The 27,003-nt window shown below is 33.5% G+C and overlaps 1 protein-coding gene across 11 annotated transcripts in view; it reads right to left on the minus strand.

Annotated features, from left to right (window-relative positions):
* Positions 1-334: 334 nt before the first annotated feature.
* Positions 335-27,003, minus strand: part of LOC120637649 (matrix metalloproteinase-14) — a 37,148-nt gene continuing 10,479 nt past the window's right edge. Inside the window, exons 2-14 of one of the 11 annotated variants that reach the window (XR_005659440.1) lie at positions 14,683-14,836; positions 12,555-12,659; positions 12,168-12,336; positions 10,770-10,845; positions 9,576-9,653; positions 9,190-9,321; positions 8,699-8,867; positions 7,865-8,068; positions 6,943-7,199; positions 6,610-6,775; positions 4,988-5,179; positions 3,241-3,346; positions 663-677 (exon numbers count right to left, since the gene is read on the minus strand). Coding sequence is in view for 3 of the 11 variants with exons in the window: in XM_039909564.1 (XP_039765498.1) it covers positions 562-677; positions 6,610-6,775; positions 6,943-7,199; positions 7,865-8,068; positions 8,699-8,867; positions 9,190-9,321; positions 9,576-9,653; positions 10,770-10,845; positions 12,168-12,336; positions 12,555-12,659; positions 14,683-14,836 (1,626 nt within the window). In the remaining 8 variants the exon portion in view is untranslated. Of the gene's footprint in view, positions 678-3,240; positions 3,347-4,987; positions 5,180-6,609; positions 6,776-6,942; positions 7,200-7,864; positions 8,069-8,698; positions 8,868-9,189; positions 9,322-9,575; positions 9,654-10,769; positions 10,846-12,167; positions 12,337-12,554; positions 12,660-14,682; positions 14,837-27,003 lie in introns of those variants that run through there. The other 10 variants (XR_005659444.1, XR_005659446.1, XR_005659442.1 and 7 more) reach the window with 10 other exon arrangements.

Here is a 27,003-nt window from a genome sequence, read left to right on the forward strand (position 1 = left end):
TCGAACTAAAGTTAATATTGTTCGAATAATTGTAGACAGATTTCGACGTTAATATTATTTGCATTTTCCTAAGAGTTAGAACGATTGAGACAGTAGGTCGTACGACCGTGTTATGATGAATTGTGAAGATGTTTATTAAAAAAATACGTTTATGAAAAGCAAATAAAAACGAAAAATATTGTCATATAAAAATATAATTACTAACTTAAGAGGAATTATTGGAGAAACAGAAAAACGTTAAATAAACCGATTAAAATACAATCATGTCTATCATTTATCCGTTCCTGATTTTTTGTCTACCTTAACGCAAAAGTAGTAGAATAAAAGGCATGTGTTATCATCAAATATTTTTAATACAAAAATCTTCGCTTACGTCAATATCACACTCGAACTTACATCATCTATTTATATTAGGTATAAAAACTATGACTTCGAATTAAATTATCGTCCTCGCAACAGTATAAAAGATCATACATCACAACATGGCGTTCGCTATACACAATATACCGAACGCGGTCAGGCACACTACACACATTCACAGAGGAGACGCGGTGGCCGGCGCTACGCACGCGAGAGTGTCCTTAACACCAACAGAGAGCAGACCGAGGCGACCAGGAGTGTGAGAGGCTGCCGATCGCTTGCCGCGCCGCTACCGCCTTCCGGCGCGTGTCCCGCATCTGCACAGCACAGGCCGAAATGCTTACAATAATAATACGCGTGCAACAATAGTGCGAGTGCTCAGTGCACCTACAACATGCTACGGACTTAAAACAAACACAAATGGAGTGGTGATGAAATAAAAGACAATTTAAACAGGCTGCAGAAACCGTACCTACTTATGACCGTATTAATAAATTGCTAGTAACAATAAAAGTATCTCTATTAGTAACTCATTTATATTGTTTAGCACTCTCTATCGAAATCTGATTTATCAAAGTTGATTTTATAAAACCAATTCCCCTCTTTTTATCTTTACAAATATGTGATAGTAGTTAAGTTTTCAAGTATATACTTATGTACCTAACTAAATAATGGCCGTCGCCCACCAAATCGACTCGACACCGTCCGTCAATTAATTGACTCGAATGTGAGCTTTATTTTTCTTTTTTTGACGTGACAACGTCTTATAATTCGATGGGGCCGGCTGCACGCACGAAAAAACATGACGTATGCGGCGTTACCTCGCTCTGAGGCGTTCCATTCAAGGCATGAAATGCAAGCGAGAACGCGTCAAGAGCGACAAAGAGGCACAGTCGGCCTCCGCGTTCGACATCTGTCTCTCTCCTACTTGAGTGAGCGATGCGTCCGCGTGGACAGCTTCTATACAATAAAACATTTACATGTTTTCGGTAAGGATGAAGGTCAATTGTTTATAGCAACGATAATATCTGTCAAACAAATAAAATTAAAATCTTCTTTTGAAAAATGCAACCATTCCATCAGTATTTTCTTACGACGTTGTCACGTTCAACTATCGTCAGTAAGCCGACTTTACAGACAACCAATTTTTTTTATTCATAATAATTGAAGGACTAAGCAGATGGCTTTCCTGATGGTAAGGACAACCATCGCCTAAAAAAAAAAGTAACTCTTCACAGGTCATTCAAAAAACACGTTCTAGGAATTACCGCCCTGTGTCCATCAACCTGAAGCGCAGGTGTGAAGCCTCATGTGCCTGTAACTACACCGGCAACCTCGCCCGTCACACCTGAACATAGTAATGCTGCTTATCGGAAGAAATAAGCACGGCTTTAATACGTCCCCAGACGATTTCTAACACAAAAAGCTTCTGCCACTACTTAAAATGTGACATAAAACCAAATTATCAATACTAATGTGCCAGCAGCAGTCCACGATGAGTTCTCGCTCACTATTTTTCTTGCTCTTGTTGTCTCCTAATCCTAATGTTGACTGGCAGAGATCACTTTTAAGCGATAAGGCCGCCTTTTGTATTCTACTCCAGTTTTTGTGTTTCTCTCTATTCGTCCTTTATTTTCCTAACTGTGAAGTGGTGTACAAATAAAGAGTCTAAATAAATAAATAAATGACTGGCTAATCAATGCTTGCGTTTCACGCATTTCAAACAACACTTTATGTCACATGATATACCTAAAGCTTACATTTCAATGCTTTTACTAAGAGTCAAGATGGCATGGAGACGTTATGGTGTGCGCTGGCCATAAGACAACAGTAACGAGAATTGGCAATCATGAAATAACAGATCTAACTCTACTAGCCTAGCACGTAAAAGTGGTCACACCGCAAAAAAGTGCTAAACACTCCAGGTTAGATAGGTCCTTATCTTATATTTTTGCTAAGGACCAGTTCCTCCAATCTTGGATTTTTAGAAATCTTGATATAAATATTTGGATTATGCACTAGCCTAGCACGTAAAAATGGTCACACCGAAAAAAATCGCTAAACACTCCAGGTTAGATAGGTCCTTATCTTATATTTTTGCTAAGGACCAGTTCCTCCAATCTTGGATTTTTAGAAATCTTGATAGAAATATTTGGATTATGCGGCAAGTTCTAACCCCAATCTCTAAAGTAAGTGAGCTAAATTGATAAGTCTTAAATTTGTGTTATTCATTTGATAAATGTTCTTTTTTGAAAAGGATAGCAATATTTTTAGACTTGGCTGTTAAGTTAAGCTTAGAAATTTGCGTAAACAGAATTGGCCCTAATTACAAAAATATACTTCCAATTAACTTAAGAATACAAAATTAATAATTAAGTACAAAATGGACAATTGTCAGCTTACGCAGCAATACTTTTTCTGGGGCTCAGCTGCCCCAGAAAAAGTATGTAATGTTTCTTTTTATTTATGTAGAAGAATTTAATCACGGTTGCTTACAAAGGAATTAAAATTAACCAAAGAATTAATCGTGCTAGTGAATCAGTTAACAGATTCAGCTTTGAATTATTAACAATTTAGAATATTTATAATCTTGAAATTAAAACTTGTTTTTATTTATATTATTCTAAGCTAGAGCTTTTTATAACGGTAAGCATAATAAACTAAGAAATAAATTATTTATTCACTTAACAGATTCATAATTATCAACTAAGAATATTTCAAATGATAATTTCTAAATGAACTTGATTAAGTCATATGGCTTAATATATTCACAAATCTGTTTATCCAGGTAGTGATTACAATATCTAAAAAAACTTTTATTAATAGGGCATTAAGTAGGTATTTTATACGGTTTGGCAAAACAAATGAAAGGTAACCTACGATGCGGGTGATTGGTGGCGCGGCGGAGGACGTTTCGTGCCCTCCTAATATTTCTGAGCTCCAAGTACATACTACAGTCTAGCTCCACTTGACTGAACGCTGACAACTGAAACATTAACTTGCCTTTAGCAAGAGATCTTTAGTTTATTGTACCGAAACCCGAGTGCAACTAAACTACTAATGAAATATTTACATGTCAACACTCTCACATGTAGTCTACTAAATACGTGGAACTAAGTTAATATCAAACAGTTCTATGTTAATATAATTACATGTAGACTAGTTTACCCCTCGACGGTGCATTTGCTACAGCTTCCTTAAAGTAAAATAAAATTTTACTAAATAATATGGCACCTACAACTCAAATAAATTAAAGTTAGACTAAATAAAAGGCTTATACATGCAATAAAACGCCTTGGATTTGTTAGTCACACAACGGTGCCAATTTTGTTGTACACAAATATCAAAATTAATCTCAATTGACAAGTCTATAAATAATGCTATTCATGGTAAATATTGTGAAATGCGCAGCACTACTTTTAGACCTGTCAATTTATTTTAGCTGAGAGAGTTGTTTATAACAGCATTGGCACCAACATTTACCTTATATTAGGAAATATATTTCTTAGTAGAAAATCCAAAGAAAGTGCAACAATCAAAAAACGGTTTTGTTAGTTAATTGTTGACCAAGTAAATTACGAAACAAAATTATAATTTAAGAGATCTTACGAGACGATTCTCCAAAGATTGTTCTAGATTTATAACTATGAGGGACTTCTACAATGTTAAAATATAGACGCGCAATGTCCGCTTGACCTCATCTAGAATTTGAAAAGTAGTATAAGCTTTTTTAATGAAATGATTGCCATTAACTTTCTTTACTACTTTTTAATTACCATTACCTACAAACTACCGTCTACTACACAATTCTACAGTAGTCTCCAAAATTTTTAGTCCCGCTTATTACTGTAGCTACATAGTCGCAGTTCAGGGAGGATAAAAAGAGTAGTCCGATAACTTTACGCGAATACGATATGTACTTTTGAAAAGTTTAGGACGGCCATAAATATTGGAGACTACTTCAAGAAAAGAATCATTATTTCAGGGATTCATTACTATTTCTTTAATTTAATAAATATTAATACTATTTTCTGTGAATTCGTATCGACCTGTTTAGAAAAAACCAAAAAAAACATGCACTAAGAATTTTATATTAAAATTACTAATATGTCAATTCGGTTGTTAATAACCTTATTCTGAACTTAACCCACAGAAATAAAAGTACTGAAGAAAATATCTTTCCAACTGTTCAATTTGAAAACGATTCAAGTCATCCAGGCCAGGACCTTTGAGTCAGACCTAGCATTTCAGTTGATTGTAAAATTATTGTACTAATTCGCATTATTGTGTTACATGTACAGTCCTTCACTTCAAATTGTGGAAGGGATATGGGAGTTGAAATTTAAACTAAATTGACAGTTCTAAAAGCACTCATTTTAGACATGTCAATCTAGTTTAGTTTAGAGATTTGTCAGTCATAGAATTAGATTGCTTCTTGTTTGAGCTACCAATCTATCATAGCTAAAATGAACACCGTGATTGTGTGTTGAAAAGAAAAAATGAAAATGGTTTAATGAAATGTACTCGTATGCTATGTAAGTGCGAAAGCTCCTGGCTACTGCCACTAAGCGTGAAGCGTGACTTAAGTCTAAAATATCATGCAAATGTGAAATAAAAGAAAACGTACAGGCAGCGCGTGAGAAGCTCGCCGGTACTAAAATCACCGCTTATGTCTATAATCTCACTGGTATATGATCCCCTATGATACTAATTTAGTCTTTGTTCTTTATGTTATTCTTTATGTACAAATTTGTTCAGGAACTCCACCAAGGCTATTTCCTGAACCAGAAGAATGATCTGGGAGCAGATGATTTTAAACCTAGAAGACAAACACAAACACACAACGTAATGTGAACGTCCCAACCACCATGATATAACACGTACCTAGTGTTAATTTTGTAGGTGACAGAGAGTTCAAACAAAAAAACAGTGCATTATTTTGAAAACATATTCTGACTAAAATATTGAGTGGTAACAAAATGTACACTACTTTATAAGGTGACTTCATAAATCCACCCATACCATTTATGTGAATATTTAAATCTTGTCTTAGATAAATAAGTACTAGTAAAATTAAATTCCTTAAAAGTGTTTTATAGTGCAAATAACATTGCTGTGAACTTACTTAACATTATTTTTTTAAATTGAATATTTAATTTCATATAGTGTTTATGTTTCTAAAGTGTGTTGTGATGTAATGTAATGAAGAATATTGCATCACGCTATTTTATTTATACGAAATATTTCTTAATTATTCAGACATTTGTCAGGTTTTTCTTGATTTTGTTTTCTGGTTTAAAATTCTACATCAAAATCTTCATTACATTACATTTCAGTAGATTCGGGATGCCCAGATGCCGCGTTGTTCTCCATTTGATTCCATCCACCGTCGACCACTGCCTTAAGCAAACCCTCAAGCTGTATTATTAATAGATTGAATAAAGCACAGCGGATTAATTTAATTATTTGTTAGAATATCATTAAAGCAATGTTGTTTGTTAGTATGAGTTAATATTACGAAAGCGTTATAAGATTCATTTATAAATAAATATTGTTAGTAAATTGATTATACAGTATGAGAAATAAATGATATTTCATGTTAGGTAGCTCTGCCTTGATACGTCAGAAATGTTAATTAGTTAATGTCACAGACCGTTAAATAAGAAGATAATAGAAGAAAACACACAACAACAAGATATTCACAAAAAGGTCAAAAATATAAGGAAGTTGAAATAGATAATAATGATAAATTAAAGTTTTTAAAACACAAGACAATATAGGAAGAAACTAATCATAATCAGACATAAATTGAAACGAGGATAGGACAAACAAACATATTATGTAGGCATACAAATCTAATTATGACACATAACAGTGGAAGACGGTTCTGTAAATAATATTTAAATTCCTTTCCTTGAAAAAGAACGCATTTCTCAAACAGGATAGCTCTTGATAGTTTTAGTAAGAATAAAATTATCACTTAAGAACAAACAACCCTTATACTTAAATAACACAAAGATTATTTTCTCAAAAATGTAGGTTTTATATTATGAAGAACCTTTACAATTGCCGTTTTCTCGATCACGATTAAGAATGCTCTATGCATTTGCCTCATTAATATATTATTGAATTTTATTTCAATCTTTATCAAAACCATCTTTCATACAGATAATTTCTTAATGAATCTTCATCTTTTGTATTTTGAGTATGATTCATCAAGAGCTACCCTGTGCGGGGGCCCGAACCTACCTGCGTCGAATTTAATATCGCCCACGTCGTCATCATCGTCGTCATGTGCGTAGTGTGCAGGGATAGACAGATGCGCATTACCTCCAACGGTACCGCGTGGCGCACTACTACAACCCAACCACCAGTAACCAGTGGACCTTGGGAATGCAGGGTTATCGGTGTCCACCTGCAACCATCAAAACACACGTATTAATTTGAATATGTTTTCCGAACTCTTTTACTTGTACTTTACTGAGCTTGAATATTAAAAAAGTAAATGGCTAATTCAGTGGTTATGTGAGTTTAAATTCTATAGAAGCAATAATTAATAACATTTTTTAAAATGATACTTACACTGAAAGTTCTATCATTAAACCGCCAGTATGATCCACCCTTGAAGAAGTAAGTATATCCATTAGTGTACTGCAACGCTCCATCGATATTATCCGGTATTCCTGCCCAGTTCGACAACGGCTTGGGATACGTTGATTTTACAGGAGGACGTTGAGCGGGATCGAACCTCCAGAACTTCGAGCCTTTGTAGAAGTAGATCTTGCCATTGCCGGACCAAACTAATGCAGCGTCTATATTGTCTGGGATACCAGTGAATCCTGGAAGAATAAGTTTTTAATTTATTAAACTGTTCTCCATCATACTCAGCTTTTATGTTGCTCGAGCCTCTATCACAAACAGAGTGTTATGGATAAAACAAGTTACTTCATTTTGGGTGAGCACACTTAGGTTACCAATCCTGACATTTACGTGATGATTGTTTACTTTCAGATTGTTTATAATAGGAATAGAAGAAAAAGGTGTAATGCATATCTCCAAAGTTAGACTGCTTAAAAACAACAAAACTAGCGCAATGCATTGATTTGGCTGTCGAAAATGGATGATAAAACCCTAAATCACACTATGATTTTTTTATTCTTGGTATCTCATTCTGATCGAACATTTCAGAAAAAACCAGCCACACGTGGTTATACGAGTAAGTAAAGCAATAAGACGTTGTGTTCCGCAGCTCTAACCAGCCAGGGGTCATCAAAAATGCATGCTCTTTTTAATAGTGCAGCACAATTGTTTTAGCATTTGAATTAAGAGCCAAAGCAGCTTTGGAGGTAATAATTCTTTTTCTCTTATACATGATTGCTAGCTAATAGATATTAGTAGGAATAGGGAAATATTAGAGTGAAAATATCGAATCCAAAAACTATAAACCCTCTACACCAACAACGTCAAGATATTTTTTGTAAAAAAGTTATGAAAGTTATTATACCTTCACTAATTTCTTTCGGGTAATCGCCATCCACCTTCTGTCCATTATACCGCCAGTATTTGGAGCCCTTGAAGAAGTAGGTCTTTCCGTTCTTGTAAGTAAAAGCAGCATCGATATTTCCGGGCAGACCGGGCCATGAACGAGCGATGGGGCGAGGATAGCCAGCTGCTACGCCATTCTCCGTCAATCGCCAGTAGTTTTCACCTGACGAAGTTTAATAATTTTGGATCTTTAAATAACAAGTTTCTTTATTTAAACATGCGCGCCACGAGTTAATCGTGGCTACCCATTTTCCTATCTTATCTCATAGATTAATAGAGAAAATGGTAGACATAAAAACTTGTGGCGTGACTGTTCTCTTCTCTTCAGCATACAAGCTACAGTGTTGTACAGTTGAACAAACCAATAATGACACTTTTCCAGTGCAGTAGTTGAGCTGAACAAATCAATAATGACACTTTTCCATTTATAATATTAGTATTATACACATTTAAATCACCATTTAATTACCCAATCTCCAAAAATAAACATTTTATTTATTTTTCTTTAATATTTTTGCATGTTGCATGTTAAATCTATATCCAAAATAAAATATACTTGTCGTAGTCTTATGTTGTTGTATCAAAAATTATATAGGGGAGTGCACTGATATCTATAGTACGAGTTTTTACTCAGTTTAGGTACCAGTGATTCAACCATACATAGTACTAAGCTATGATTTCTGTCACAATTTAATAATCGTGCGAATAAATGATTTTATTATTATTATTATTATTATTATTGATGTGGGTAGAATGATAGTACGGATAATAGATCACAAAAGAGATAAGTTACCTTTGAAGACAAAAGTAGAACCGTCGGCAGAGTTAAAGATAGTATCAATGTTTGAGTCAGAACACAATGCAGCGTCTTCGGCGGTTGGCTGTGGAGTAGTGACCCTTGGCACCGTGGGGTTTGGCAGACTTCCGCCAATATCGACTTGTGTTTTATGACCGTACAGCGCCTGGAAATTTAGATGTATTCCTAAACTAAATTTATTATACTCTTACGGGATCTAAACCGTCGTTATTCATGCTTTAAAATTAATTTTTGGAAACTGTTGTCGCGCACAGTGTATGAATGATGAATGATAATACTAGAAGACGGGTTGGGCACTCAATTAAACCCGAGTGATCTCTGTGGCTTTGATCTTCACAAATTACGTGCGAGTATGCTACTCAACTCCAGAACTAAAATTTATACAAGTGGCAGATACACGAATTCCCAAAATGATCTGACTGCTGACGTTTCTTTTGAGTTTTATACTCGTAAATAAAAACTGTTACCTGTATCCCCGTTATGTCGTCCTGGTCAAGTTGGAAAGCGGGATCGTAGCCTCTGTAGAAGGGTGCCATCAAAGCAGACCGAACATCACTATGAGAAAGTCCTAGAGAATGACCAAACTCGTGGGCTGCTACCTATATACAAAATAAAAGTTTTTTAGACGATATTTCGAGAATGACAAAGCTCTTAAGAATAGACTTTCAATTTAAGTAAAAGTTTTTAATTTAAATTGAGAGTTTGTCACCCCCTAAACTAAAACGTAAAAAGGGCTAGGTGCTCTTTGTAAAAAGACTTTCGACCTCTACATAAATTACTCACAAACTTTTTAATGTTTATTTTAACTATTATATTATTGACTGATGATCGTAATAAAATACTACCAACTTACTTGAAAAAGATTGGTACCCCTCCTGGAATTTATGGACCACATTTCAGCGTCGTCGAAGTGAGCATCACCACCGTATACCTTGACAAAGAAAACAGTGAATAGGTATATAAGTTATTTACAGTTATTTTCGCTGTCTAGTTATAGTTTGGCGGTTATAAGAATGCGTTTCTGTTAAGTAGTAATAAAATGAATGATGTAAGTGTGAAGTAGTATTGTTTTACGGTAAAAATATTTTTCAGTGCGGGTGTGGTGTGATGCCGCGCGATTAAGCTAACTCCTAGAAAGGAACTAGTCTGGCAATTCTGACAAAAATTCACATAAATTCAGCACTGTATTACACGCTAAAAAAATATTTGCCCTAAAAATGACTACAATCCTTTACAGTTAAGCGAGTGATATATTATTTTAATATAGGTATATTTTTAAAAACGCTCTTAGCTCAGATAAGTTGCAGTTACGACGGGAGTCAAACTCGGCCCAAAGTCCTAACCACTAGGCTATTGCCGCTTAAATTTTCGGTTATTAAAATAAATTGTAAGAAATATTTTTTTACAAATAAGTTTCAGCAGTAAAGTGCTCTATTAAACAAATATGAAAACTGCAATTAACTACCAGAAATATATTATTATGTAGTTTAGCTTTCACTGCAAAACATTGTGTAAAATGTAACATGTAACATCCGATTATTTATAACGATTTTCATGCTCGAGTTTATAACGTTAGTGGTGACATGGAAATGTGTAATTCATTCCATTTGCCACGCTGACTGTCTCGTAACTATTCATTGTTAATAGTGAATAAATTGCTCACTAACAGTTTATGTGTTAGCTATGAATGTTTCGCCGTGTGGTGACGGCAGGTAAAAGAACAGTTATGACCACCCCTCCTCTTCCTGCGGTGGTTACGAGGTGACTAAAGTAATATAATGGAAAACGGGCAGCATCGTCCTCAGTGCTGCTACCCTTCTACTGCGATCACCAATTCGTCTGGCCTGCGTGGGGATTATGGGAAAACCATCCCTCTGGGAAAGGCCTTTAGTCCAGAATGTTTTCGGCTATTGATATGATAGATGTCTGATATTAATTTCCTACTTCTTGTTTGTTTGTATTTTATACCGTGACAATGTTTTTTTTAGATGGACTCAAAAAAATAACCGCATCTTCTCAATCAACCAACAAATCAACGAATACTTACAGGAAAATAAGCGTGAGCAAGGGTGCCGCCAGGGCCGTCAAAGGGATCGCCGTCGCCGTGCTCGCCCTTTTCAAACCTAGAATTTTTTATTAAAAATGTATGTTAAATATGTGGTAATTTAAACAACTTTCATATTTATTTATTTTATCGAATCGGAAATTACTGTCTCGAACCTACATTAACAGCATACAAATTGCGTGTAGGTTTTATTTAGTATATAGGGATAAAGACATTTTTATTATTTTTTATTAGATTATACATGTCCATAGTACTGAAGTTTAGACATTATTGCTACTACGTGCCAACACAATTTAGTTTTTGGAACAAAGTTGGAAGACACCGTTGGATAACACCGTGAGAAAATTATCGCCATGTAATATATCGCAATGTTACAAAACAGGCATATTAAACACAACGCTAAAAGGCCTCATAGTCTGTGGTAGTAGCATTTAAATTTTTTTTTCATATCAGAGCTAAAAATATTTTTGATCTCAGTTTTGGTACCACTTAATCTGTGTTGCATAGGTATATATCGGCAGTACAAAGTTACTCGTAATGACATCGTTTTATGGGTATGCCCCTACATTAAGCCAGTCAATGACAACGATTTGGGCTGGTTACGCAACAGAGATTAGCATTGTATAAAACCATGCAACAGTTACAAACATTCAAATTGTAATAAGTATAGTCAACGCAGATGTTTTGCAATTCATATTTTTATGTTAATTATACAATATTTCGCGTTTGATTCCATTTTCTTATCAAATTTTTTAAACAGTTTCCTATTTACTTTATGGTTTTTTTGAGACTATTGTAGACTCGATTGGAGTACGCGACTTAAATTTTTACAAAAAAAAACAATAAAATTTGAAACAATTAAATTAATTTATTTTACCTTCTTTCTTCTTGCCTTAAGTCGGTACACTTAAAACTACTAGTTGTTAACTTGACTTAATCCGTGTTTTCAGACCGCGGGATACGTTAGTTTTCCGCGATCATAGGCTCTAAAGACGTTTAATACTTTAATTTTGATAAATTGTATCTTTAATTTAGGTTGTATTCATTCTGAAATATATAGAACTAAAAGTGTCAGTTCAGGCCGATAAGCTATCTTTAAAATCAAAAAATCATGTCAACCCTTTACTCTGCTACAGCGTGATTGAAAGAAAAACCAACTTTTCTTTCGCATTCATAACGTAGTAGGTAATTAGAGCTTCACATTTTAATGATATTAAAATGTTGTTATCATTTTATGTCGTCTGTCCACCTCATGGACCCCTTCGCGAAAACCAGTTGCAGGGCGACTCCCTGGATACAAATACATTCAAAAGACCTTTCTCCAGCAGTAGATTTCCTGTGTTAGAGATGATGATATTTAAGAAAATCATAGAGTATTACCTAATTTCAATATGAACTTGTCCGGAACGTTTCTGAGTAAAAGTAAGGTCCGTGAAATCGGACCAAACAGCGAACGCCTTTGCCAACTCAGTATCAACCTCTGCGTGATTCAGTCTAGATGGGTACTTAGAGATCTTGTATGTAAGGTTCTTCACGCGCCATCTTGAGCCTGATAATAAAAAAAAATATTATAATGTAATAGAGACGTACGTACAACAAATAATAGAAGTTAATTGTTTTTTCTTTTCTTAAAGTTACTTTAATAAATATAAAAGAGTAGCGTTTTTACAGACTATTGAACACTTCATTAGTTTTATTGAGAATATGTTTGTATTAATGTAAAATCAAGTTTTAAAAAATCACAAATTATGCAACATTCACACTAACCTTGAAGCGCGTATCGCTTAGCCCGGCTTTCGCCGAAGCCTACTTTGTCTTTAACACCACACCTTGGCAGTGACATTAGCTTGACTGTTTCCTCGTCCAATTCACCTGAAAGACAGGATATGAAATAACAGTTACTATTAAACGAAACCGAAAAGTTGAGGAATTAACACCTATCTTAATGGTTGGCTTTTACATTAATAATTGATCATCAACTTCAATGTTTTTCTTCCTTTGCTTTGCTACACTGTAGCCGTGTTAAAGTCACCAAGTGTTTTATATATTAACCTTTTATTTGTCTCATTTAAAGTATCACGACTCGGTAACTTTAGACGTTGTATTTGTCAACGTCTCTTGCAAATATATATGCAAACATAAATACTTATACACAATCAATCAAGCAATGTTAAAACCCATACAATGTACCTAATGGATATTGTCCATAAATCCATTTTAAAGCGCCCTTTCAATATGTATTAGATGTCAAGGAAGTAATTACACTATAAAAGCAACAAAAACCGCAAACGGAAAACGCGATTAATTAGTTCAGTGGTTTAACGCCAAAAATACGCACATTGCATCATTTATTTTAATACCGAATATTAATAAATGCAATTTTGAAAATTTGCTTTTTGTTCAACTTACATCTTTTTTTTTTAGTTAATTTTTAAATACGCAAAGTTTTAAACGTTAGTATTAATTTTTGTAAATATAGACGTGTAGATACCAAATACGGATATACTTTGAATAAAGTTTAAATGTACAGTTTTCAAACATAATGCAAAGATGCAATCAAACATACCGTAGTAGTAAATTTATCTTTAATGTGTGTGAATAAAAGAAAATCATAAAATAAACATTAAAAATTGTCAAGTACTTTGAAGTCAAGTCCACGCGAATATTTACGTTTAGGAACTGGCGCGGTAATAAACAATGAATAATGTATTATTTGTGTACGTCGTTATTTGCTTACATAATAACTGTCCTGTATGCTGACCAATAAACTACTTTTCGTATCAAATCACGTACATCGTAACGAAGATTCAAGTTCTGACCACGTAATGGTATTCGAATAGTTCGCTGTCAACGGTAGGTACTCGCTGTATACTGTAATTGCATTACCAATGTCATGAGCTACTCGTGACAACGCGAATTAATTGACTCTGTTATGGCTGTTACTATGACTGAATAACATATGTTTTTAAGTTAATATATTTACAACCAGAATCACCTAGTTGACTGTGGTATACGCTGAGTTTAATATGGGTGATAATATACAGCCGTGAGGTTAGGTTACAAGGTTATACCTTGCTTAATAAACAAGCCTAGTAACGCAAAATATTTACAAATCAGACTGGTTCCTAAAATTAACACCTCCATTAAAACATCTTCAAATGTTCATTTAACACAAACAATCCTGCCCGATGTCATTTGAATAAATAAATTTGACAACGTACGTATATAGCTACATTTTTCTTACCGTATATTTTTGCCGTATTTTAATTATTTATTGCCCATTTTATACATAGAAATACCTAAGCTATGAATGGGTAGAAAATATAGGAGTAGATACTAAGTAGTGGACTTAGTTACTGTCTACCTTATTTTAGAAAACCACTCCTTTATAAAATACTAGACAAATTACTGTCAATGTAAACGCAGAATTCTGTTTTTATTCCGTATGACTGAATATCCACAAGGTTCACAAAGCGGACAAGGTCGTGGCGACTTCGATATGGGTTACCATCACATCAATTACGTCAACTCAGTAATCTAACAAATGCACTGTCACGCATACGAATCAGGTATTTGATATCCTCAAGTATAAAACACAGAAGATCAGTCTGAAGTTCTTATGTAATAGAGTAAGTCAAGAGATAAAAAAAAAGTTGGTTGGCAAATATTTATATGCCACTTGTTTATTAAATTTCTAGAGCTTCCAAGAAAAGAACATGCATCCAAACTCAAACCGGTTATTAGTTCTGCGCTCCAAATATACACGCATCAATTTAAGACATCGGTAGTGATTTAAAAATTCTTCTTGTATCAAGAATATTACTTAACCATCTTGATAAGTAAATATTGTCAAGAACAACTTCTTATACAAATAAAATAAGAAAAAATAACACACCTGTACTATTTAATCCGGCGAAACTCTGGAACTCGGAGATAGCTTTTTTCCACGTACTTTCGTCCATTATGTGACCACTGGAAGGGTTCCGTACAGACGGACTGAGGTAGCCATATTGAGCCAGGTACATCTGGAAGTTCACGTCATAATCAGGCTGCCGCATCCAAGATTGGACATGGACCTTTGTCGAGATGATCGTCATTAGTAAATGGTGCAGAAAAGCGGGCTAAGATAAAGCAGTTAGGTGATTATTGCGTTGACCTACCATTTTCCTACTACCACTATTAAATATCTTGCCAGGGTCTGTTGATTATGAACATTATATGTTCTTTATTTTTATTATTGTGATTTGTAAGTTCATTCAATCATTCATTTTAGAGTGATCATTCATCCACTCTAAAATACAGCATTAAATATATCAATATGTATACAGTACGTTTTAATATAACATATATATTATCACCGCGAACATAGAAGAAAAATCAAGAGACACGAGAACAAATAATATTTATAACAATTTTTTTCTATAATTATATTCTGACGGTAATTTTTAAACTGGTAATATCTTAGTTAATATACTTCTATTAAAGCAGATGGTACTAACTGGCGCAGCTACGTTGGAAAATAATGGCAACACATAAATGTTGGAATTTCCTTTTATTACGGAACCTGTACTATCGCATAACAGACGATGAATAAACCCCTAGCACGTGAGTAATGCTAATTAAAGAATACTGCAAAATACGTTTTAAATATCATTTATGTATTGGTTTCCTTATTTGTTTCAATAAGCGATATTCCGGCGTGAACTAAACCTACGTTCGAAATAGATAGGTTATGTTCTAGGCCGCCATCAAACTATGAGCTAAAGTTTTTATTTACGGAAAATATTTCAATATGTTTTAGAGTATACGTTTCAAACGATGACATAATATGGCAGTATATTTGTAGTAGAACCTGTATATACATTACATCAGCTTGTATCCGTCATTGACCTGTATTACTAATTGGTAAAACAGAGGTCAGTCACATCCGATCATAAAAAATAGGACCATAGATAGAATGCATTAAAGCTCTTGCGGCAAAACCACATAGGAGAGCAAGTTTGCTTTAAGTAAATAATTAATGTCTTATAATCAAAGTGGTCTCCATACGCATTAATTTCCGCCTTTTACAAAGGAGTTTTCAACTTCTCTGTGTAAGTAATAATATGATGTTTTCCTAGAGATATTTTGACACAATCACGTAACGCGCAAAAACAAAATTATTCCGGTATTTCGTCTAGGTACTTATAGAAAACAAACTATTGTCTGCATTTGTGTGGGCTTTTTAATAATCATGAACTGGCACCGTGTTTTCTTCTGCGCTAAAAAGTATCCTTAGTCGGGCTCCTTTTTAAATAACCTGCATGGAACAGTTCCTAGGTGATATTTAAAGATAGGTAACAAAGAAACAAATAATGCACTCGTGTATTTAACGACTTTCTTTCCTTCCATCAGATTGAATAAACCTTTAAAGAGATTGTCAAGTCAAGAATCAAAGTTCAATGGCAAAAGCAATTTAAAGGATTTAAAAGGTTACAAATTAAAAACTCGCTTAACTGTGTTACATAAATTTAGTTTTTAAATAGTTACATCTTATTGTACTTACTACACAAGTTACTGTTCGCAGTTATGCCTGCATTGAATTTCTATTTTCCGCGGTCCTAAAATATCTTTGCTGATTAAATAACAAACTATAAGATCATCCAAGATATACTTATCAATTCGTCGTTGAGAGTCCCATATGATATTCGTATATATGTGGGTAAGAAACATGTAACATATTTAAGGTGGAAATAGGAAAATTAGAATATACGAGAAAACTGAATGTGCTCTTTTGTATGGGATTTTTTTATAAACCCAAGATCATGGTAGACAGGAAAACTTTAGTTGTGACAGCTAGTACAGAAATATAATGTTTTTTTATATCATTATAGTGTAACGTATAAATAAAATGGTAATATTTATCGCGTAAAATGTAACTATTATAATATGATAACAAGTTGTCGCTATTGAAATAAAAATAGTTATAGATGCGCAAGAAATCTTCCGACAAGATAAACAATAGAATCGCGGTAGGTAAATGTATAAGATTAAAGAATCACGCTATTCCGACATTAACAACATTCAAAGATTAACCTATATAATACGTCACCTGTCGTTATCGAGAGCTCAATACATAGCTTAAGCTAATAATACTGACTTAAACATTGAAATACGCTTTCAAATCTCTTGTCGTTTTCGCATTGACAACCAATGCCCGAGTCGAACGTCACGGTAGGGAGCAAATCGTTTATGTTCGTTCTTGGACATCCTTTTTGGATTTAGTAGACAAAGAAAATTAAATTTTTATTCACAAAATTTGATGCAATGGAAATAAAAACGTTTTACCAGAGCTGACATTTTCAAGATTGTTTTTATACTTCAAATAGGACATAAGGAAATTTGGAAAGTTAATAAATAATAAAGAAGCTTTCATTTCATAGAGTAATTATACTGAACACAGCACTGATCTTTTACAACAAAGATACCAATTACCTAGCATGGTTTATCTTCACACATTATCGTACACAAGCGCAAGGTTAGCCACCATTGTTTATTGTAGACGCCTTAGATAAGGATAACGAAGGTATCAAAAAAAATGTCTTCCATTAAATCAAGCAGATATGAACATAATGAAGCAATAATTCAAATTAGGCACGTGTTCACTGCAAAAAGGAAAATACAAAAAACCAATAACCAGTTGTCGCTTTAAACAATTACAACTTCTATGAGTTAAGAATAAGTAGATAGTCCAAAAGAAAGGGGGATTAAAAATAATATACTTTTTATTAGTATATTTTATGGGCTTTAACGGAGGCTTCATTTTGCGATCATTCACCGCAGCTCAATAGGGATGGAAGTTCAAGACGAAGCCGACCTTGGGTGCGCGTGCGCCGCATAGTAATCCATGCGGTCCGTCTGGCACCGACGCTCTTTGTCTCTTCTGTATTTTGATATCGAGCTACTATTTATTTATTATTTTATTATAGTATAAATTTAATTGAATATTTACATACTAAATTAAATAGGAAAATGTTATGGTCTAATTAAGAAGGAAAGTTCGTATTAAAAATATGACTTTTTTTATCTCCAACTCACATAAAAGTAGCCCTCGCCAAAAACAGACCCCTTAAACGACCACTTAAATGAGGGCTTTTTGCTTTATTTTGTTTGATAATCTGTACATATTATATCTGAGATTGACTCGCTTAAAAATCTTATATAAAATATCTTGTATAAAAATTGAAAGAATATATCCTCATCAACGTTTGCAAACATTACAGGTAAATACTGTCGCATTTTGAAAAAAACTGAAGCGAGTGACGTTATTTTTTTAACTTCCATACCGCATAAAAATAGACATCGTGTTAAACAAATATATGAAAAGTAAATCTTTATCAGCACCCGCAAATATATTATGCAAATAAGTTGCTGGGTACCATTACATTAGGTATATTCAAATGAACTAAAGAGACGTCCTTTAGTTCATTTGAATATATATTCTTTATACATAAAGCTAACAAAGGCTAAATCAGACTTGGCCTATCAACTGCCAAATAAGAGGATGTGCTTATCAACGCAGGCCAACACGATAATCCAAAAGATCAATTTGTAAAGAGGCCAGTACAACATGGGTGGTAACAATGTTTAGTTTTTTATGTCCTAGAGAACCAAATTATGACAAATGTACATTAAATGAAAACCTTCTTGCATTTATTTCGTCACACTAATGCTTAGTACACAGCTATAATAAACTACCGTTGTGAATAAGTAAAGCCTATTATTCAATCCCTACTTCCCTATCCCTGTCCCTACTAATATTATAAATGTCAATGTAAGTTTGTTTGTTACGCTTTCATGCAAAAACTACTTAACCGATCCTCATGAAACTTTGTACACATATTCTTGGAAGTATAAGAAGTAATATAGGATACCTTTTATCCCGACATTAAGCTCGGTTCCTTTGGGAGAGGGGGTGAAAGTGCTTGACGATTTTACACCATAATACCGACTAATTATAACCGATTTTAATAATTATTTTTGTACTATAGAGGTTATAATATGTGTTGAATTTTGCACAAACTTTGTGTAGATCTGATGAATGTGGTTGGAGATAGAGGACAGAGCTCCTCAGCGAAAAACAGCAAACCCCTCATTTAAGCATGAGCGATACTGAATACTTTAATTTTTTAAGAACTACAACTAAATTGAATGCCACATCAAAAAACAAAATCAAACTGTCAGTCTAATCGTAGGTAAAATCTACAGTAGTAACCAAATCTACAATAAGTCGATGAATCTGCATTTCTTTCTACGTAGTACAATAAATGTATGACGTGAAATCCCTAGGTCATAGCCGCATACAAAAAGCATTTAAACCTCATCATCATCATCATCGACAATTACTGGCCTACTACAGGGCATGGGTTTCCTCCCACAATGAGAAGGGGTTAAGGCCGTAGTCCACCACGCTGGCCTAGTGCAGATTGGTGGACTCATACATACATATCTTTGAGAACATTATGTAGAACTCTGAGGCGGGCAGGTTTCCTCATCATGTTTTCCTTTACCGTCGAAGCAAGTGATATTTTTAATTACTTAAAACGCACATTACTTAGAAATGAGGTTCGTGCTGGGAGTAGAACTCAGCCCCCGAAAGTGGGGTCAAGCTCCTACCCACAGCGCTAAACGAGTTACAGCAAAACGTAATGCAAACGTAAACAAACAAAATAAATCTCAGTGAAGTGGTAAATGTACTATGACTAAGGTTACAGGCACGGGTTTTTGGATGCCTCTGACCGACAATGAGGGGCGATGACACCTACATTTTTCATCACTACACAAATGCAGGCTGCAGTTTAATAACTGTCTGTCGGTGACAATATTTGTAACAGTAAATTTCGAGTTAGCATTCTTGTTATGTTATCAGATGTAAGCCTTTAATGTTTGCTTGCATGTTGTTTGTTTATTGCGTACAGTAGAGGTTAACGTTATCAAACGATCATTTTTATTTTTTTAATAAAATAATAAACAAGTAAATATAAACGAGTTATATTATTTATTATTTTTCTTGTTTATACTTATTAATTTATCAATCTACCTAAACAAACAATCAGATATAAGTATTTCGTTATTTATGTTTTAAAGGTAGGAAAATGTATACAATATGATATATGCTTTCACTTGACATGGACAAACCACCGAATTAAATAAGTTTTTTGAAGATTTTGTCCTAAAATGCCACATTTAATGTTCACATTCTTTATTCGAACACATTCTTGTCATCGAAATGGCATGTAGTTTTTATGTGTTCGTAAAAAATATGGTATGATTTATACAAATGGCATTGAGGTTAATAAGACCTTAAGTGTTGACTTCACACAACAAGTCTACATTATTTCGTTATTTAACATTTATTTAGTTTAAAATGTTGTCCAAGTGACTCATATTAGTTAGATAAATACAGTCCATATATGTAAAAAAAACACTGCGTACCGTAGAGTTTAACTATTTTTATACCAATTATTCTAGTAGAATAATTCATTTTATACCTGCTGCCTACTTAAAACCCGGACACCTTGCACAGGTACAAAACCTATATAATCCCCAGAAAAGTGACTTATGAAAAATCTTAAATTGTATCTAATGTATACGCCATTTATTAAATATAAGTAAATCAACGGAATCAAAATCAATGAAATCCAAGTAACACTTAACAGAGGATTCAACGGCGTCTGTCAAGGTGAAGTAAAATTTGGCACAACCGTATCGGGGTCAGTATGTCCTTGTAACGGTCGGAGGCTGCGCCCGCGGCTAAGATCTTTACGTCGCAAAGAGCTTAAATCATTCACGTGTTCAAAATTGAGACCATGCATTACCAAGTAATATTCATAACTTACGACTATACTTATAAACTCTACATATTTATTATATTAAGGTATTTAAATAAATAATTTTTAAAAAATATATTAGTATTTTATTGAATTTAATATTTCTCTAAATAGACATAATTAAATATTTTTTCAAAGACGACAAACAATCTTAGTACTTTTTCTTTGATCATGATCATCACAAATATATATTTTGTCTGTCATTAATATATTTATATACGCCATGACCAAATTTATATTACGTCAGTGACACCATAGAGCTGTATATTTTATGTACGTTGAACGCAGAAGAAGCCAAAAATACCCAATTTGTCAAAATCTAATGAAAACATTGACATAAAGATAAAGACACCTTTATATCAATCCATCCATACTATTATTATGAATTCGGCAGTTAGCTTTTTGTCTGCTACATTTGCATTCTTAAACCTTCGAATAATTTTTATATAGGCAATGAGATTGATTTGGCCAAAACCTTGATTTCCCATTAAAAAACTTTAATCCACGCGGATAAAGTACGGGCTTTTATGTACAGGCAGATTTTTTAAGAAAAACCAAAATAAGCAAACTGCCTGTCCAATACAAGCAAAACCATTTGTAGTCGGAGAAAATAAGAGGATAACTTTTGAGGATTTTCACAGTTTGCACGATTAGTTACCATTGAGCCGTGATTATTGGGCCGTTTCTTGTTCCAGAACTTCGAATTTGCATAAGTGACCGTGTTAATGACTTCAATATACGACGACAGTCGACAATACGCTGTCTCGTCGTAACGACGCCATTATTTTCTTTTTTAAACCGACTTATAACAGTAAGAGGTATAAATTCGAATAGATTATTTTTTCATTCGCATAGGTACTCAGGTACCTACTACACATCTAACGATTAACACACCAATTTTAATTTAACGAAAATCTGTATAAATTTATCAATACCTTAACGGCCATAGCAGCATATTTCTTGCAAATTAGTCCATAGTACTAAATGAAAGTAGATTTCGTTGTTTGAACTTAAAATTTAGGAATTGTTAAATTGCTATAACATAAGTTCTAGAGTCAATTTTATTTTATTTTTACGTTTTTTTTTATTCTGCAGTTCATTAATTGGAAAAAAAATACAATCTAATTAAATTTATATAAATTTAAGCTCAGCCCAAACTAACTAAGGCAAAAAATTCCGTAGGAGTATCCGAGAGCATCTAATAATAAATAAAAATAGCCAAAAAACGGGGAGAAATAACTTTCATTTTTGAAAATGAAAGTTAATGTTGGTTAAAAATACCTATTGTTTATGAATTGTAAAAAGATCCTGTTAGAAGGAATTATATAAAGACTGCTTTAGTTTTTGTTCTAGTAAAACTTAACGATGTGTTTTATTACAAGCAAACACCATTTATTGTATGTTTATAACGATTATTGTTATCTTCAACAGCACGTATTATACAGGTTACGGTTGGTATAATGAAATGATACAAACTGGGTAATTAGATATATTTTTATAGTTTAAATGTGCACAACAGCTATTAATGGAATCGTCTAATATGTATACAGTATTGACACCCACTATTGGTAACTTTTACACAGTCCTAACTGATAGTTTTATTCACTTTATTACACATATATACTATTATATCATAGCTTCGCCGCCTGAGACTTCTTTTGGAAATTCCAGAATTAATCTACCTATCTTACAAAGGACAAAAGTTTATTTTGCCATACAAACCGCTTTTATATAGACATAAATAGTGCCGTTTTTGGGTTGCAACCGGATCTAGGAACATATGTATTTTGTGCGTTAAAGTACAAGGAACTATTTAGAGCTTCTCATGAACAACGACCTATTGAACTGGTCTGAATTATTATTAGTTATGACTAATATGCCGCGCGTACGTAACAGAAAACTATGCGATTTATGTCTTATAAATGTTTAATTTATGCAAATGGAAAAAATATATGATTAATTTAAATCTTCCGACTAAGATTCCACTTCAACAACGCACTATAATATGGACGTAAGGAAGGAAATGACTAGTGGTTATCAAAACAACATATTTTAACGCAGATTAATATAAATTTCCTATGTCACGGCAGATCAGATTACAGTTGTCAGTCACCACCCCTCTTCTTCCCACGGGTGTCATACGAGGCGACCAAAGGAATACAATGGAGAACGGGTACCAGCATCATCTACTGCGATCATAAACCCATCTGGAGACCCACTTGGGTCCCCCTGGGTGGACCCTTTAGTCCAGCAGTGGACTGTTATAGGCCCATGGTGATGATAAATAGAAATTTCTATTCTTATAAAACTATAAAAATGGTCTACGGAGTAATATCACCAGAAATTTTACAAAACTACGTGTTAATTTTATTACAAACTCCTCTTCTGGCTGGGCGACAATAGACAACAAAATTGTTTTGACTGCAAGACAGCTTTTTGTATTAATTTGAATCCATGGCGTATAAGTTTCACGGATTTTCACGGATTCTTCTTCGGAGCTTCCTTCTGCGGAGTTTCGTCTTAGTATCATTAAGGAGCTATTCATCTTATCTTCTATTAAAGGGGCTATTCAAGGGAACACCTTGTTGCTGTCGTTGTTCATGGCCGGTGGAAACATCACTTGCTATATTTTTTTTACAAAAGAAGGGACGGTCAACATTTGACGAAGATATAACTCTCTGCTTTGAAAGTGGTTTGGAAAACAACTTGCTATATTTTATTTACAAAAAAAAGTGACGGCAACATTTGACGAAGATATGGAAGAACTCCCTGCTTTGAAAGTCGGTTATATATGTATCTTTGTTGAAGTTCCAGAATAAAAAAAGGGTAAATAAAGAACATGTAATTAAATCCTCTGTATTAAAGCGGCAAATCATATATAACAATGTGTTACAAAGTGTGTAAACTGAGAAACGCAAAAGCACTTCTTTCGCTTTATGTATAAACTTGTAGTGCGTGCGATGTAATGAATCATACTTAGTTAATTATATTAAATCGAAGGCAAAAGATTACGCGTTTAACATAGTTAGGGTTCCGTATCAACATGTTTATCAGAAACCACATGTGTTACTGTATTATCTTTCCATTATCGAACTCTGATCTGTTTTTATTTTAATAATTTGTACTGTATTTTATGAATGACAGTTAGCATCTTTATTTTTGTATAAGCTCCTGTAATTTGGCAGATTAAAATGGTTATACTACAATTAAGCCCCCACTACAATCACACTTGGTGGTAAGGATTATCTAAAGTAGCTAACCTATTAGGCGTATGGCCGTGATATAAAATCCATAATCGGTTTTTACCTCGCCGGTTCCTATTGTTCCTATTCAGTTTAACTTAGTTCGTAACCCTGCTTTTATTATTTACGGGCATTGTGACGTCATATAGGATAGGGAAAAAGTGGCTTGACAGTTCTTATGTTGGCAGTAAGTACATAGTTGCTTCAATGACACAGTGAATCGTCTCCAATCATCTAATGGCCATTTGAAATATTTATGAAACGTCAACACAGTAATTGTAACATTAATGTCACTTTAATTCTTTATCAACATGATATCATCATCGTTTTAATATTATTAGAAGTATGAAATTCTTAGCTAAACGTCAAACGATAAATTTGCATATTTAAATTGTAAAAATATTATGCAAAGCACATGTTACGAAACACGTGGAAGAGAACAAAGTTGTAAATAATTAGTTTTGTGCACAGATTACATTATGTAGCAATTATTTCATTCACGAAACAATTTTACATCTATGTATTACCAATTCATAATCTTTGATGGATGCTTCAAGAATCATGAAGATATGGGCGTTAAATTGCTCTTTTTTCGTTACCTACGTTACACCAAATCTACAACAGGATCGATTTTATTTCAAAATTGGCTAAAAAAAAAGTTTCACGATCTGACGCATGAAAAAAGCCTTTCAAATCTGTTAGCTGGGGTAGGGTGGTTATCAAATGGCAGAAATTGAAGGCTTGGTGAAAGACAGTATACCTAGGTACGTAGTGATTATAATTGAACTTCCTCAACAAATCTAAAGTGTATATCTTAATATATATAAATCTCCTGTCACGATGTTTGTCCGCGATGGACTCCTAAAGTACTTAACCGATTTTAAATTAAATTGGCACACCGTGAGCAGTCTGCTCCAACTTAAGAGATAGGATAGCTTAGATCTTTAATTATAGTCGCAATTTTATTTTATTGCAAATTATTTGTCTTTAATTAATTGACAGTCACATGTAATATATATATATACTACTATACTCATTTAAGGCTTAACGATACTGATTACTTTAAAAACAAAATCAAACGCAGACGAAGTCGCGGGCAACAGCTAGTATGTATATATAAATATATCACGTATATACACTTGAGATTATACACATATACATAGAAAAAAAAGGAAGCTTTTGTTTAACATTGCATCTCCCTGTGGATAGATGTGAGCAATTGAATTTCTTAGTTATCAATTGATAATGCAATTTTATAGGTACCGAGTGGCCGTATTAGGTTATGTTGTTTAATATTATGTCGACGACACCTCACGTTCTAGGAAGTATGCAACTGTTCTGTTCTACATTGATATGCCTCTAAGAAGATGCATGACACGTGCAAATAGGCACAACTTCCTCGTTCGGGTTGCAAATAACGTCGAAATTCTTTACTAACTTCCCTATAAATGTTAACGACAGGTCTCAATCAATCGCCTTTAGCACCAATATACTGTAGGTATTTAAAAATTCAAGCGCGCTCATTGGAAGGTCAGTTTGTTTATATATATGCAGACGATATCTATGTGGTATGGTATCAATACTTTGAATCTTGACACGGGTTTTCTGTAAAAAAAAGCTTTAACTTACGCTGTCGGTTACGTATGAAACATCAATTATACAGAAACCTTCAATAATCTTTAATAAAAATTGTATTAATAGTTAAAATGTATTAATAGTAAAAATCTCATATTTTAATAAATTACGTGCTTTTATTAATTTGATTTAAACATGAGGCGTGTCATTCTTTTAAACAAGAACGATTTTAAAATAAATAAAAATACAAAATAATAAAAAACAAAAACTTTTTTTTTAATTCTGAGTAATTAGGTAAGTTTACATTTAAATATAAACTCGCGTTCTTAACTACTCATCAATTTCTTTTATATGAATTTTAAAAGTATACACAATTATAACTAAATAACCGATGCTGACACTATAACACGATTCATATTTATATATCAAAAACAATGCAACGTGTAAATAACGAGCACCTATAAATTATCGACATTATTATTTATTACTGTTCGAAAATAGGTTATGTGTGTAAATAGGGTGTCCATTACTCGCATATTATAACATATGTACACGTGTTCATACAAGACGCAAAACATAAATGGGTGGAAAAGATTTCGCTACGCCACAGCGAAACTCGTGGATTTTATAATATTTGTGGCATAATTGGATCATTCACGTGAAGAAACGGATAATTTACTTTATAATTATCCTATAAACAATGACCTGCGCATTTTAAGTGCACATGTTTTACTGCGTACCAGAAAATTGTTTACATGTGTACGGAATTTTACATTCATGGCATGTAAAGAGCTTAATTTAAGTAATAAGGCTACGATTCCAATACAAATAATATAGTATTCATGATGCGCAGTTGAGAATGTGTGTGGATACGAAACATGGTGGTTTTTTTCACGCAATCGGATATAATATAAATAAACAAATAATAAATAAATACACTTCGACAATACACACATCGCTATGTAGTCCCAAAGTAAGCGTAGCTTGTGTTATGGGTACTGAGATGACTGAGGAATATTTTAATGAATAATATACATAAATACTTAGAATATACATATAAACACCCAGACATTGAAAAACTCATCATGCTCATCACACAAACATTTGCTTAGGTTATTTATCCATATGTTAAGCTTGAAAATAAAGACATGATGATTTTTGAGTTTCTCCCACACCAAACCACGATATCTGTCTCGTACATTTCTGATCCATAAAAGGCAACCTAGTCTAATAGTGCCATTTATCTGATATTAGTCAAAAGCTGATAAAATTGAGAACTTAAATTTTGTGATCATTAAAATAATGTTTTAATGATCACAGAATATGCAGATATCATCATTTTGTTTTAGGCGTATTAAATTGCAAACATTGTAAACATTGAAACCATAAAACGTCATTCTTTATGAAAATGAGATCAGTACACGTTACACAAGTAGGTAAGCAAAAGAGACGAGCCATTAACCTCGCACGGGATTGTCAGGTTAATATTTATTGATATTGTATTCAAACAAATTTACCTTAAAAAATCAA

Source organism: Pararge aegeria, chromosome 4, assembly GCF_905163445.1.
Source record: "Pararge aegeria chromosome 4, ilParAegt1.1, whole genome shotgun sequence".
Classification (NCBI taxonomy): Eukaryota; Metazoa; Arthropoda; class Insecta; order Lepidoptera; family Nymphalidae; genus Pararge; species Pararge aegeria.